Consider the following 16,156-nt stretch of genomic DNA (forward strand, 5'->3'; position numbering starts at 1 on the left):
TATTATAATTAATCAATTAAATTCAAAATTATATAAGGTTTTTCAAAGTTTTATATGGATCCTTCATTTGTAAGTAATGTATTCTTTTATAATTTTTTTTATTATAATTAAATAATTATAAGATTATAATAAAAAAAAATTACAGATAAAATGCTTTAGATACCTTAACTGAATACATCACTACACTTTTACTTAACATCTATGGTAATAATACACGGCTCGTAACATAACTCTGTATTAATTACAAAATAGAATATCCAACTTAATTCTTAATTGGAGTCAAAAGAAGAAGCCAAACTTTTTTATTATAAGATAAACCAAACTTTGCATCTAATAAATTTAATCAAATAGTTTTATATCTCTAGTAATAACAATGAAATGAATAGCCCATTAGGGAAAACCCATTGAAGACGTTATAAAACCAACTAAAAGACTTTCTTTTTTTTAATTGCCATAACCCTTATTTAAATTGCTAAAGCATGAGCAAAATAAATTTGTATAACGCAAAACCCAACATCTTTGTGATCTCTAGAACAGCTTCATGGGTCTTAAATTTGTCAAATAAAGACTGAGAGACACTCTCCTTTTCCATGCATCTCTTTGCCCATTCCACAATCTTAAGGCACTCAACTTCTATGTAGAAGCTTCCAAGGGTCTCGAATGAATGGAAAAAGCTGGAGAGAGCAATGAGAGCTAAATCTATGAAGCTAAAGGTTTCACCCCCAAAATGTGGCTTGTCTCCAAGTTCTCCTAATGTTTAAATATTTAAAGCTCTCAACTAGTTCCTTTGCGGCCTTCTTGGCTTCATCACTTGCTGTTGTCCATAACTTGCTTCCAATAAGGAAAATCTGCATATAATAACACCTTGCTAATTATTTATTAAATAATCCAAAATTAAACTTGAAAAAGTAATCTTATAAAACCATATGTGATTTCTAGTCCCGAAATTGTATCCAATTTATCACAGTATTCACTATTTAGGTCGAATTTGAAATGCAATTATTTTAGTCCCAGTTTTTTCTAATTAAATATCTTCCTTACCAATATTATTAGGCACGGATTAACATTTTTTTTATGTAACTATTTACACAATTCTTTTGCCAATAGTTACATAATCCAAGTGTTGAATTCTTAATTCTAATAATCAAGATTTAAATCCTATCTATCTCAAAGTTTTGCTTATAAATGTAAAACAAATAATCAAGTAGGAGTAAATAAAGGATAAATAGGATAACTTTTTGTCAATATAATTAGCTCAACACCTGGCATGAGTTCTCTGCTAAGAATCAGAAGGCAGCAATGGAGAATTCTGATTCCAAACCTCATCAATGTATTCAACAATGATGAGTGATTCACAAATAAGTTTTTCTTTTTGGATCAAAACTGGGACTTTCTGGTAAATTGGGTTCATCTTCAGAAGCAGTTGGCTTTTGGTACTGAAACACATTCTCTTCCTTGGTCTCATATTCCACTCCTTTCTCTGCCAAGGCCATCCTCACTCTCGTTGCATAAAGGCCAGGCCGAAAATTCAAGAGAACAAGCACCTACGTCTGTACACCTAAAATGGTACGTTATTGCTAATGCCATTCCGACCATGCCTGCAAACCAAAAATAAGAAAATGGCAAACCCAGGCAGAGACCTCACCACAGAATGCCCATGAATTACCTACAATTTACAACAGTTCCGAACGACGGGGAAGAACCGAAAGATGAGGAAACAGCCATGGTAGGATTTTGACTCATTGGTAGTAGTACATACAGAGTGTATCATCCGACCACATTTTGATGGGAAATTTGTTAATGCAACCATAAAATGAAGATTTTATGTTACTGATTTATTCAAAATGGATATAATACAAAATGAATAAGCTTCCTCAATTCTCTGCCAAAAAAAAATAGCTCAGGCCTTGAATATCAAAACTTTAGGCAATATTTGAACTCAGCCATGTCATCTCAAAATCATTCATAGGGCACCGACGAGCATCATGCTTGCTGCCATCAGCAAATGTTGATGCGACAAGAAGGCAATCTCCTGCCACTGCTGGCAGTTGATCCCGACAGGAGTAACATGCACAAAATGATATTCTTTCTCTAAAACACCAATTAGTAATACAGATGCTACAACAAGGTTCCAGGCTAAAGGACTGCAAAAGACATTGGCAAGAATAGAAGTTAGCCAAGAAGTCAAATCCATGATTACCAGAAATCAGAATAACTGAATTTTGAGAATTGAAAAGTTGTTTTATTTGCTTCAATACCAACTATGCTGATCAAGGATCTTGTTTTGTTTGGTTAAAAGATTGAAGACGTTTAATTAATTCCTCCTTCAGTGACTCAGGTATTTGTGGAATAAAAGTTGGCTTTGCATCTGCAATCAACTTCTTCCTGCATAAAAGTTGCAAAGGCATGAATCAAAGTTTCCTATCCATGAAACCTAATAATGCTGATATTGTATACAACGGTAATAAGAGGATGGGAGATTGCTTGCCAGTAAAATAGAATATGAAATTCATAAATGAATTTTGGATAGTGCATCTAGCAAAGGAAATAAAAAGCCATTTTTAATGTTTTAATGAAATAAATGCAAATGCCCTTACAAAAGTAATTGAAGGAAAAGGAAAAAACTAACTGCGAGTATAACAGATGTACAAATTGAAATCCACAGTCAAAGGGAACTGATTATAAATGCGCGTAAATGGTGTCCCTAATAAAACCAAATCTGAAAATGCCCAATTACCCTAAATCAATACATTCTGAAGGATGCCAGCAACCTTTTTGCAGACAAGAAGGAAAGATTAATACCAAAGCTTCGTGGGAAAAGGATGCCAATACGTGCCAGCGAGCAGGGGATACCAATTTCAGATGCTACTACTACAGATGCTTCTGTTGAGACCCAATATTAACCACTAATGCATATTAGTTCCACACAGCAAAACTTCTCTTTCTATTTGTCCAGTGCCTAAGTGTGTGTGTGTGTGTGTGTGTCAGGGAATTATGGTTTGTACGAATCGATACTTTAGCCGGTTATTTTTGGGGCATCTCCTGCTTCCCCCTTTTCCTCTGTCTTTCTTTCTCTCTAAGTTTCTTATGGTTGTCTCCCCTTCCCTCTTTTTTTTTTTTTTTCCTGATCTCTACATTCTCCCTTTTCCCCACCCTTGCTCTGCATTAATTATCTAGAAACCAAAACTAAAAGGTTACAAGTCAACTACACCAGTCCTAGTCACCAACGGTGTACTTCACACTATTCACCTCCCCGACTTGCTCAGTCAGCTTGCATTATTTTCCAATCATTTTATTCCTTTTCCAGCCACTACACCTCAGCTCCTTTAGAATTGACTTCTACTCCAAAGGATTTTTACTTCTGCAATTGTCTCCCACTCTATCACATCAATCTCATAAAATAGCACCTCACACAAACTAAATATTAAAAGAAAAAGGAATGCATCTTATTAACAATCTTTTGGTTTTTGTTTCTGACTAATAGTACATAAACAATAGTACAGGTTATATATATATATATATATATTTTAAACTACAAGTAAAAAAACTGGATAACAAACCTACATAAATTCAATGCATAATTGTTAATTTGAAAAAGGTTTAGTCAGGTCCCGTGGTGGAGTAAAATACTGTGGTTTGGAAAAAAGTGGTGCAAAGCACTTTCTTGATTCAAAAGCTAGTTTGAGCAGAAAACTCTAAATCCAATCAGCATTATATATGTGGTCCAAACCGGGCTATGGCAACACAAATCCAAAGTCAAATCAGCTTTAGGTTGTTAGAAACAAAAAAAAATCTTGCTTTTTTATGTAAGTACGTTTCAGCAGAAGTTTGTCAGACCTAAAAACAATTTAGACCAATTTTATTGAAATTGGTCAAAACTCAAATGTATCAAAAACTTGTTACATCAAAGTTCATAAATTCCTAAAAAATTCATGCATACTTGAAGTGAACATAGAATTAAATTGTGCATAAATAAACATGTTACAAAACAGTTTAAGAAAGGCTTACACTAAATCATTGCCACTCAGAGTGCTTCCAATCTCCAGTGAGCACAACTGCTTCCTCGAAAACATGAAATTGTAAACATCACCATACCAGCCACATGATCGCAAAACTGAAGAAGCTTCTTTTTTCAACCTGGTAAATAGTGCATCGAATTGAAAACAAGCCAAATTAATAAATAAAATTAAGTAAATAAAAATTTTTTTTGAAAAGTTAAACACAACCCAGGAATAGCTGAACAGTAAAGAAATCCTACATAACTAAAATGTATTGACGCCAGTAAGGGAATCAATTCTCTAAACCTGGATAACTATTGTCAGATACAGTATAACAAACAAGCAAAGACAACTATTTTGATAGATATATAAATATATGTATCAATAAAGTATACATTCACACTAACAAAAATTTGGTTATAATTCAACTAATTAAGAAACTAACACACAAAAGTTCTTGCTTATCTGTGCAAGTTAACAGCAAGTAAGGGGGCAGAGGACACTTGCTTGACAAGTGATTTCTAATATAATTCCAAAAAGGAAAACTAGAATGATTAAATCCACAATTCTCAGACCAGCTAAGCCACGCTCTAGTTCAAACTAATTGATCTCAGAACCAAAGAGATTTTAGGTATGACATGAAAAAACAATGCCATTAAAAGAAAACCTCATAATCGCAAACGACTAATATGCAGCACCAACAGAGTAATTAGTAAATATTATACCATAAAAGGCTTCTCTAAAGCAATTGAGATAGAATTGTTGCATACATTTCTTTCATATTTTCAACTTCGGCATGAGATTGAGCATCCTGGGAAAGCAAAATGCAGGATGTTCCCTTTGGCCTGGAGAATTCACAGGAGTCTTCTGTTTTCTTTGACCATGAGTAATCACAGGAGTCTTCTGTTTTCTTTGGCCCTGAGTAATCACAGGAGTCTTTTGACTTTTTCATTGGCCCTGAGTTAACAAAGGACTCTTTTGGTTTAATCATTGGACCTGAGTTATCACAAGAGCCTTCTGGTTTTCTCTTCGACCCCAAAATATCACAAGAGGATTCTGATTTTCTCTTTGGCACTGAGATATCACAAGAATCTTCTAATTTTTGCTTTGGCTTTGAGGTGTCACAAGAATCTTCTGATTTTCTCTTTGGCCCTGAAATATCACAAGAATTTTCTGAAATTTTCTTTTGCACTGATTTGTTACATGCATCAAAAATAGCAGTATCAACCTGCCCCCCAACAACCTTGCTCCTGTTACCATTAGCTGCAAAAGGATCAGATTTCATAGAATTTCCATTTGCCAGTGCAAATGGTTGGCTTTTTTCACTACCAACAGCATCAACTTTTCTACTCTTGTCAATACCATTCCTGCTCATGAATGACAACATATCTTTCACATTCTTCTCCACAGGGATTGACTCCTTCGAAACTCCATTCACAGCGATGTTCTGAGTCTTATGGAAGCCAACTTTTCCATTATTTGTAACAGGAAGCTTTTTGGGACCAGGATTTTCAGAAATACTGAATTTAACCTGTGGGCTTGAAGACAGTTTTTCAACCTTATCCTCCTGTGAATATTGTTCGATACAATGTTTTGTTTGGACCGGTTTCAATTGAACAGCTTTCAGTATTTTGGATGCCTCACTTCCATTAGAATCATGTGGTTTAACTCCATTGGAAGAAAATGTGGAACCTAAATACCCTGGCCTCGGGTTAGTGCGAGAGAAGAAAAGAATATAAGCCTTCTCTGACAAGACCTCCTGCAGAGTTGAAAGTGAGACAAAGGAGTCATTGCAGCGATACCACCTTCCCATTGCATCCTTTAAAAACAGTGAACTAATGTCAGCAACTAATCAACATTGCTGCACTGAAGCAAACATATAAAGTGAAAGAAACAGGACAGCATAAGCACCTTGATATATGCATAATAATGTCCCGATTCTGGTGAGTATCCTGAGTGCACAATAGTACCAAATAGATTATACTCTGGTTGCCGATCCTGCATTGAAAATGACACAAAATTACAAAAAGAAAAAAAAAAGCAAAAGAAAGGATATATGTCATATAACAAGTAGAATCCATTAGTTTATAGGGGTTAACAAAGAAAATGTTTTTGACAGTAGCAAATTCTGTTGGGTAGAAACATGCAGAAATTCCCTCAAACAGATCATGCACTCCTTGACGATCACTACCATTCACTTTTCTTCTTCTAACATAAGGGTGACAGACTTACTCGACATTGCTGACCAACCAATGAAATGACTGAAGCATATGCAATATTGAATAGGATAAGTACTAACCCCTAAAACATACCTCTTATCTATAACAAAGTCCAGGGCTATTTTCATCATTCACTAAATATAAACATATGTTTGACATAACGGTCCTAGAAAAGTCAAATAATAAAGATTGCTAGCAAACACATTAAGATGCTACAATATTCCACAATCATTCAGTAAAACAAACAAGGCAAGCTCTGTAGCTAGTCTCCACAAAAGCAAAAGAAAAGCCCATAAGCCGTTAATGCTAATATGACATCCACAGCACTCTCTCAGCAGCAACCAACTTGATTCAGCCAAATCAGATTATTCAGCTTGTGCTAGTCTGCCGCTCCATCCTCCTTTACCATCATTCTCATCTAAGTTTTCTAATTGGTTATCTTCTTTCAGTAAAGTGGAAACCATCCCAAGTTATCATTATCATTATGGAGAGATATTATTAGTCAACTTCCAACTCATATTATATCATTATTATTCACCAAGATAAACTAAGATTCTCATATAATGCTCCAAATGCAACTTGTACCAACCAAACAAACTTATATGTTGAATTGGAAACTTAACACACCTGGCTTGCTTTACACATGAAACTTGAAAGAACCAAAACTTCTTCAAATTTAATGAGTCTATCAATCTTCGTACCAAATATCCCCTCAAATCTCTGCCATAATGATCCAACAATACTCCTTTACTCCAAAAACCAATAAAAAAATAACTTAAGCAACTATAATATTGGCAATGAAAACCATGATCATGAATTTAAAGAAATACATAACCTGCCTTCAGTTGGATAACAAGTATATTCGGTGCTTGACATATTGACAACTGCTTCCTTGCTGCCACCAATTTCTTGCAACTAAACAACCATAAGTTTCTCATTCAAAAACAATCAATAAGCAAAAGAAAAACAAAAGTGTTTAATCAGGCTCAATTTGGTTGTTGCTTTCCTCTTGAATTTTGCTTTCTTTTTTTTTTTTTTTTTGTCTCCCTAAAAAGTCTATATAAAGCCAAAAACAATGATAAAAGATACAAAATCATAATAGACTAAAATCATATAACACCAATTCTAACATAATACATTACAACAATTTAAACCACATATTTTGTTCTCTAGAAAAGCTATAGTACTAGTCTTTAAAATTCCTACTTTACTTTTCTGCTTCAGAAAGTAAAAGCATGTAACAAAATCAAACAACAAACAACAACACCTAAACAAATAAGGCTGCTTTTGCTACTTACCCTAAACCTTAATACTAATAATTAAATTAAGTTGAAATTTGAGCTTACTGGTCACAATTGTACTTATTGTTCCCATCCAAAACCTCAGGCTGAAAAAACTTATGCATAGCTTCGTTTAGTGAACCGCTATTCAATATATCAAGGCTAATATCCATAACGTCATCAACTTTATTTGACTCCCCACCACACCCCAAACACTTAACCTGGCTTTGCAAAGCACCTCCAAAGATCTCCTTAACTACGGTATTGCCATTCACCGGTTCTCCTCCTTCTTCATCCCTTCCCTTTCGCCGCAATTTCCTCAAACGCAGACACGTGTTATGGCAAGCATCGATTACATAGCGCAAGAACTCGTGAGCGTCCTCTTGTCGACCGAACCGGAAATGCTGGGCGAATATTTTAAGGCAACTTTGGATCTTGGAAGGCGCGTCGAGGGTGAGATCAAGGGTTAAGGAGCGTGTAATCCAAGCTTCAAGGATACAGAACGGACAGTCGCGGGGATTTTTGGAGGCGGAGGCGTCGCAGAAGGAGGAGTGTTGGGAACGGAGGCAGAAATTGGCGAGTGGTGGAGTGTAGGTGAGACACTGAAGAACGCTGTTGAGGTAACAAGAGTTGCCGAGGTTTCTTAAGCCTAATGGAGGACCTTTCTTCCGTTTTTCACTGAGTAGACTCGGCTGCCAAGTCATTTGCAACTTGACAAATCCCATCAACGGTGGTGGTCCTCCTTCGACGATCTCTCATCGGACGCCCACCCACACCGCTGTAGTCGCATCTCCTTTTAATTTTTTTTAGGGAAAATTTGCTTTCAAAATCAAAATTTCCCCTTTGCTAGCCTTTCAAAAGAAGGAGAAAAATCTCGTGTGGGTTCGTTATTTCATTTAAAAAACAAAAAAAAAAAAGCCCTTTTTTCCCCTTAATTAATTGTTATTTTGGGCCTTTTTCTATTTGTAACAGCATATTTATAGCTGGATCAATAATTTGTGGTGGGCCCCCAGACAGAAATTGGACAAAGAAAATTGGACCCCACTTTTCCCATACCCGTTTAGCTACTCGGCAATAATCCATTTTTATCATATGCCCTTTTTTTCCATTCTCATCCCTCCGTCCCGAATTATACAGGAATAGATTAGGTTCATTTAAAGTATTAGAAATTATACAATAATAATTTATGTATTTATGTCATACATGTTTTATGTAAAATATATATAAAATACAAAAATTATTATTTAATAATTCATGTAAATATGTCAAACATGAAATTTATTTTTTATTTTTGTTAAATATATATTATTTTTATTAAAATTTTAAATCAAATCATTTTTATGTTTTTTTTTTATAATTTTTATATTATATTATTATATCTTATTTAAAATTATATATTCTATTATATCGTATTCAAAATTATAAACTCTTTTAAAAATGACGTCATTTTAGTTTACACGAACAAAAACCAATGTTACAATAAATTAGAGGAAAAAAAAAAGGAGCAAAGCAAAAGGACATCACTAATAGGAACATTTGCTTTCCTTCTTCTAGAGCTAGAAACACGAAAAATGCCATATTGCATAAGACACCAAGAAAAGGAAATGGAGGGGACACATAGGATTTATTAGACACAAATGCACTACCACAAGTGGGAGAGGTGGAAAAGTTCAGTGCAATTCAAGTGGACTTTGGTGACTTGTTACAGCTCATAACCTCAGTCCACATCAGATTGTCCAAATTTTGCACGGTGGCCTTGACTTGGTACATTCGAGTTGCCCCACCTCATGCGTCAGACAAGTAGGTATTGTGTGCGTGTGTGTGTGTGTGTGTTTTTTTTTTTTTTTTGGTTTTTGTAGCATCGAATTATGAAAATCGATTGAATGAGATTTAGGGAATGCGAGAAGACTACTTTACATTCTGTAGTCCAATATCACAAAAAAAAAAAAAAAAAACTGAAAATATATCCCAAAATAAGCTGAAAGTTTTACCCTGCTAAATCCATACCAATAAAACCATGTGCATTTCAATTGTCAATGTGTATAAAATTCAAGACATCAAAGGTAAAAGTCATATCACTATAGCTTCCAAGTATTTCTTTACAGTTTTTCTTCTTTACCTTAGATCTCAACATGTCACTTTCTCCAATATAACAATGGCTGCAGCTTGGTAGTGGCAAAAAAAATAAATAGAGACCAATGTGATCAACTGGCAATTCGGAATAGCTCTGTCGGATGCAATTATATACTTCAAAATCATCTTGTACATAACTATCTATTTGGAGTTGAGGATGCAGCCATCAGTATGGCCTGCCCCTCTTGGGAGTCATCAGAGACACGACGAGAAGCTTCTTTCTTCAACTTGTGATTATTATATGCAGCCACACCAACAATGGCTACATAAAATAAATAAATTCAATTAATTCATCGAAAAGAAATAGGCAAGAAGTTGCTCCAATATCTAACAATATTGATACATGCAAGTTTTTTGAAGGCTAGGACTGCACCAGGATAATTCCTGCAAAGAAACTGCTTTAGAGAGAATAACTTCCGAAACATTTAAAAGTCATTCAAGCTCATAATGAAATAAATGTACTACATACTTCATCGAAATGACCATGCATAAGATATTAGTTTAGACAAGCTACAAATTAGGTATGTGAGAAATGGCTTGCATCTAATTGTTAAAATAATTTTTCTTAAGCAGGGTAAGCTCCAAGATTATAGATATACCTAGTTGGAAATTAAAACTAAAGAGAAATGTAGCCATCAAAAATGATAACTAAACTTCTGACAGAAGAGTATAATCCTGTAAATCCTATACGTCTTCCGAATCTCAAAGCTATCAAACTCAAGTAAGCCTTAATCTCAAACTAGTTAGTTCAGTTATGACTTATGTGAACCCTTTCTTCCATTGCAACCAAAGCAAGAACACTCAGTCTACCATGGTCATTCCAACCTTTAAAATAAATTTCAACAATGAACTGACACTAAATGCAACAAAAAAAAAAAAAAAAAAAAACAGGAGTAAATCAATAATAGCGTGTAGCATCAGATATCCCTAAGAACAGATTAAACAGCTAATGCAGAGATTTGGTTTATGAAAGGCATAAATACTACTAAACAGTCCCGCAATGCCATGATAAGATACTGGAAAAACAAGACAAATTAAGCAGTTTTGGCATATTTAAAGCATAAAAATTCATGGCCAGTCCAACAAACCCACGGATAAGCCCAACCATGCCTGAAGGAGTCATTCTTCCTATCAACCAATTCAGAATTCTTTAATTCATTCTACCTAAACCATCTGCAGTTAAGGTCAATTTTTAAGAATAACCTGAATGACTGAGCTACATCCTAACCCTCCATAACGTAAATGGATTGTCAGCCCTTGGCTATATCCTCAAAATGATAATAGATAAATGCTCATTAGAAAAGGTAAAGATACAAAAGATAATGTACTTTCAGATACTAACCAATGCCATAACCAAATAAATTTATGACTGTCAACTTTGTATCTGCAAAAAGAAGGGCAGATAATAAAACAACCACCCAATCCTTGACAACTCCAGCAACCCGAATGGTTAGAGCACTAGTGTGTGAGATCACTAGGAAAACTGATAAGTTGAGTGCAAATGTGCAAAGAGAGTTGAGTGTTAGCACAACAGGCTGAAGGTTCCACATCCCATGGGTTTCCATTTTTGGTTTCTCCAGAAAGATCCAAGGAATAAACAGACAAATAGCGCTGCAAAGAACGGAAAAATTCAAAATTCAATCCTAACTGGCATCAATTCTATATAGAGAAATGAAAGTGAAATATTGTGAAGAGGATACTGGCTAAATTAGAAGAATAATGTAATACATACCTGCAAGGACTAACATAATACATGAGAGATATAGGGTTTAATTTGAGGCCCTTTCGCTTAACCAAAATCTCCATGAATATAAGTCTTAAAGCTTCTCCAACAACACCACCCATTTGGTAAACAACTCCAATCCAGCTAATATTTATTTCTCCATAAGATGCCACAAGAACACCAAAACTTATCACGGACATTATTAAAAGCATTCTGCAGCTCATTACCTCCAGTCCTGCTGCAACTCCAAGGATGAAAACAGCCACTGGCACTGCAAAAATCATTCAAGAAAAGTAGTGATATCACAACCTACCATCTAAATAACAAGTAACATATAAAATAAAAGTATTTATTCACATAGTCTTGACCCTAATTCACAGTGTTTGAATTACCTAGGAGTTAATCACCAAACTAACATCTGACGCAAAATCAAAAAACAATTTACAGCTGTGGAGACCCATTTACTTTTATACAGGCATTACTTATCCACCTGAAAAGGTAGAAAAACCCAACAAAGAGTCAATTACACTTAATCCCTCGTGGTTTGGGCAGAATTAACTTCATATAACATGCTATAAAAGTTTCACTTAACCTCACGCATCTCACTGTTTGACTTATCAACAAGTCAAACCATTACCCACTTGAATGAATTTGCAAAAACAACCTCGTCAATATATATGCATGCACACCTGTGTGTGTGCGTGTGTATTTGATCCAGCATTCAACCACTGTTTTGGTAAGTACAGAGAAACTGAGGTGAATGAAGAAGAAAAAGCAGATACGATTCAGAATGGAAAACATGGACAAGTTTTGACATGCAAAACCCACCATGAACATGCACTTGGACAAGGATTTTGGTCTTTTTTGTCAAGTTTCATGGCTGCTCCACTTACTAGTCCATCGAGTCAATGGCTTCAAATGTGGCCAAACTGCTCCTTCAAAGATGTAGGTGGTGTGCATTCAAATAACATACAGGTTTTGACTCCCTGCTGTGGTTCATGAGCAATATGACTTATGAACAGGAAGCAAGTGAACCTTGAAAATAATTTATTTAGTTGATATTTTTCTTTCTGTTTCCTCTTCTTTTAATATTTCTAACAGCTTCCATATTATCATTTCTCTTTTCTGCTGAGAGGGTATCACTATGGCACACCGAGGGGCATTATGTTGAGGAAATATAGCTGACTGTTATACCACTCGAGGTATCAGGGTTGTGATTGCTTGAAAGGTTCTTTGCGTAAATTTTTTCCCTCTTGGTGCTCTCTATTGTGGCTTGAAGAAAATGAGCTTTCGAGCCTTCAGGTTTTTGTTTTCTTCGACTTAGTTGATATAGAAAAGAAGGGTTTTAGTTCTTAAGCTATGTTTATTTTCTAATTCTCCTTCATACCCTTTATAATTCTATTTCGCTCTCTTTGTTGCTGAAGAAACTGAGGAAAGGGCTCACTGTTATAACAAATTGATGTGAATCAAAGGAATATGTTATCTCCTTTAACACTTTGTTCCTTCTGTGTTTTGGTCTCTAAAGGTTCCATATAACGATTATTGGATCTTCAAAAATCAAGAAAAAGGCATAACAAACTGAAGCAAGGACTGCCTTTTTGCTTAAAAAGAGAAACCAGAAGAAGCTGTCACATATGTGCCATCTTTTAACAGCATAACCCCATTAGTCAAAAGGCAAAAAAGCACGGGGTTAAGAATAAATTTTAAAAGCACATGCACTTAAAATGAATCCCACAAAAAGCACATAGGGTTTAAGCATAATTTGCCTAATGAATTTTGACAACTTACTAATTGCCTTCAGCATTTGTGCAAATGCAACAGATATATACAGGTAGGCAGTGTTTCCCAGCCAAAGAGTCATTGCAAACATGGCACCAATAGGGATAACAGATGTTGTGTATCTGAGCATATATAACTTCATCAAATTAAATGTATACATAAAATGAAAAAGAAGAATATACAAGAAATGATGAAATAGCAACAAGGATGTACTGCTATTCTGAAAATAATCTCAATTAAAGATCAGATGTATGACAAAAGATATATATCAGACAGCTTAGGAAGATATGTTATGACCAAAGAGATGGTATGAGATGCATTTCAATTTATCATCAGAAAATTGTTATCTTTCTCTTCTTCATAAAACTGCTTCCATCTTGATCACATCCAGATAAGAGTTTGCAATTTAATGTAATAAAGTACTTAGAGGCTTGTCGAACTGACATAGCAAGAAGTTTTGTGCATTTGTATCATCAAAGAAACATTTTTCTTTCCTTTTATCAATAAAACGGATCACATCTGTGACCTTTCAACTTTCAGCAAGAGTGCGTCTGTTCATATTCAGTTACTATTAAAGACACTAATGAATCAGCAAGTAAAGAAACATGCAGCTAATAATACATAGAACTAAACTTAAGAATTCAAGCATCATATATAAGGTGCTCTGTTAGTAACTTACATTTCTATGGTCATTCCTTCCTCAACTTTCATAATCTGAGATGGGGGGAAAATAGAGAAAGAACCATCAAAATTTGCCAAACGAATAAACTAAAAAATCATAGCACAGTACCAGTCTATCATAAATATATAGTGTTGTGGGCACCTTGAAGACTTTAGTGAGTAAAAAACATAGTACAGAAGAGAAGACCATGTGAAGCAGAGTCAACCCAAGGGGATAAGGAAAATTTATTTCCTTAGATGACAAAACCCACTGCAATTTCCAAAGAAATGGAAGAAAACAAAAACCCAATATCAGCCTTATGAATCAAAGTTATAAGAGTTTCTTGTTGTTTACCATATCAAACAACCATTCTATAGTTCAAAAATAACAAGCAACGTTGAAAATTGAAGGACAACATGGTCCAGTTAATAATGCACAAAATGCTTGAACTTATAGAGAAAACATTGTATTAGACATTAACAACATAGTCTCTAAACTCTGAAGTTGCAAAAGTTTGTGGAAAAAGATTATGCATAAGCAGTAAAGATAGTTACTAACTGCAATTTACGCCATTCCACTGAAGAGTCACCATTTTTCAGACACATATAACAAAGTATAAGTAAAACCGCATTTTCTCACATGAGGATCTAAGTAGTTACCAACATATTGTCAAACATCATTCACAAATGCATATAGCTATCCTAAATTGTGCTTGGTAAGAGGGAAAGGAGGAAGGAAGGAAAAAGGGGTGGAAGAAAAAACTCCCCTATTTCCATCTTTCCCTTTGTTTGGTAGGATGTAAATAGGAAGAGGGAAGGAAAATCAGTGGATTTGCACATTTCCCTTCCCTCAAAATCCAATGCTTCCAAATGAGGTAGGAAAAAAGTCAAAAACTCATTCCACTTAAAATTAAAAATTTTATTTACAACTTTACTCCTAACTTCTTTCTTTCTCTCTATTTTTCATCCTTCCTGCTAAGCAAAACAAAGGAAAAATTACTTTCCGCTCCTTCCTTTTTTCTTTCCTCACCTTTTTCTTTTTCCTCCATTTTCCCTCCTTCCTACCAAACATAATGTAAAACTAAGGCCCATCAAGCATGAGGAGTACAAGCAAGCTAGAATACTATTAAGAAAATATGTCTCCTTGCATAAAATCATCGAAATAAATTATTATATTGTCGCCTTCAAACTGCCTTGACACTCATTTCCACCAAGAATACCAGCAAAATATGTATTTCAAATTGGGGAAGGCATGACAAATTAAACAAATAAAACAATGTTTCTTTAAGCAAGTTTGATAAAACAACAGCACGCCTTCAATATCGATGTATTTATCAAGTTACATACGAAGCATTACCTCAAAAAAGGCAAAGTTTTACATCACAAATTTACCATTTACAAACATCAGAAACACAATCTTAATTTCTACGAAAATATAAAAATTTCAACAATATAAAGTCTAAAAAATTAAACTTTCTCAATCTCAATGAAGTTAATGAAAACGAGAGATCCAGAAGAGAGGAAGAACAACGACCTTGTTGAAGAAGATTTGACCGCTGGAGAGAGCGATGTAGAGGAGGAGGTAAGCATAAGTAACGATTTCTTCTTTCAACATTTTCTTCTTAATTGGATCCGCCATTGCTGTGGCTTTGCTGTACTGTCTTTCACTCTGTAATTGAATATTGAAAACGAAAGGAAGACCTTTGATGCAAGTTGAGCTTCAAATGCGGTCAAAAATTGAGAACCTTAAAAACGAAGATTTTTATTTATTTATTTATTTATTTGAGTTTGGGGCTTTGGGCTTTTAAAGTCCTTTTTAATTGGGTCTCTCCGTATAGCTTGGTTATAAGGATGACAAAAGTACATAATAAATCATTACATTTTAGAAATATAAACATTTGAATATTTTCATAAAAATTATGAGTGTTATTTTTTTTTTTGTTTGAAATTATCTTTTAATCACTAAAATTAAAAACTTAATATTTTATTAATAACATCAATAATTTATTTTTCAAAAATAATGATTATTAAATTTCAAATTGATTCATCAACCAAAAAATTTGATGTTCATCATAATTGCTTCTTAAAGATAACGCATAAACAAAACTTAAAAGTATTGCAATCATAAATACATAAAGTTTGTTAAGGGTAAAAAAAACTCATGAACTATAATTAAAAAAATTCAAACTTTTTATCTCTTTATTATAATTAATTATTTTTTTAAGATTTATTTACATTTAATTAAATCAAGATAAAAAGTTAATATCATTAATTTTTTTAATAAAGATAAAATTTAATGTAATGTCAATAAAATATATTAAAGTTTGTAATGTATTGTATTTAATATATGTAAAATTTAAATAA

At 34.1% G+C, this 16,156-nt stretch overlaps 2 protein-coding genes across 4 annotated transcripts; both read right to left on the bottom strand.

Annotated features, from left to right (window-relative positions):
• Positions 1-1,224: 1,224 nt before the first annotated feature.
• LOC111276010 (ubiquitin carboxyl-terminal hydrolase 25-like) lies at positions 1,225-8,447 on the bottom strand. Of its 2 annotated transcripts, XM_022861712.2 has the most exons (8): positions 7,564-8,447; positions 7,057-7,132; positions 6,845-6,937; positions 5,910-5,996; positions 4,769-5,817; positions 4,009-4,137; positions 2,259-2,385; positions 1,225-2,144 (listed from the first exon to the last, which is right to left on the bottom strand). In XM_022861712.2, the coding sequence occupies exons 1-7, from the start codon at positions 8,220-8,222 to the stop codon at positions 2,271-2,273; spliced, it is 2,208 nt and encodes a 735-aa protein (XP_022717447.2). In that variant the 5' UTR covers positions 8,223-8,447; the 3' UTR covers positions 1,225-2,144; positions 2,259-2,270. The 2 variants fall into 2 exon arrangements, with proteins under 2 accessions (XP_022717447.2, XP_022717449.2); XM_022861714.2 differs by lacking the exon at positions 6,845-6,937 and having other exon boundaries at positions 1,613-2,144; positions 7,564-8,363.
• A 1,054-nt stretch (positions 8,448-9,501) lies between these two features.
• LOC111276009 (Nucleotide/sugar transporter family protein) lies at positions 9,502-15,540 on the bottom strand. Of its 2 annotated transcripts, none has more exons than XM_022861709.2 (7): positions 15,327-15,540; positions 13,956-14,063; positions 13,812-13,846; positions 13,142-13,254; positions 11,363-11,624; positions 10,973-11,241; positions 9,502-9,892 (listed from the first exon to the last, which is right to left on the bottom strand). In XM_022861709.2, the coding sequence occupies exons 1-7, from the start codon at positions 15,429-15,431 to the stop codon at positions 9,768-9,770; spliced, it is 1,017 nt and encodes a 338-aa protein (XP_022717444.2). In that variant the 5' UTR covers positions 15,432-15,540; the 3' UTR covers positions 9,502-9,767. The 2 variants fall into 2 exon arrangements, with proteins under 2 accessions (XP_022717444.2, XP_022717445.2); XM_022861710.2 differs by having other exon boundaries at positions 9,882-10,014.
• Positions 15,541-16,156: the final 616 nt, after the last annotated feature.

Source organism: Durio zibethinus, chromosome 25 (assembly GCF_047325235.1).
Source record: "Durio zibethinus cultivar Kanyao isolate XHJ-2024 chromosome 25, ASM4732523v1, whole genome shotgun sequence".
Classification (NCBI taxonomy): Eukaryota; Viridiplantae; Streptophyta; class Magnoliopsida; order Malvales; family Malvaceae; genus Durio; species Durio zibethinus.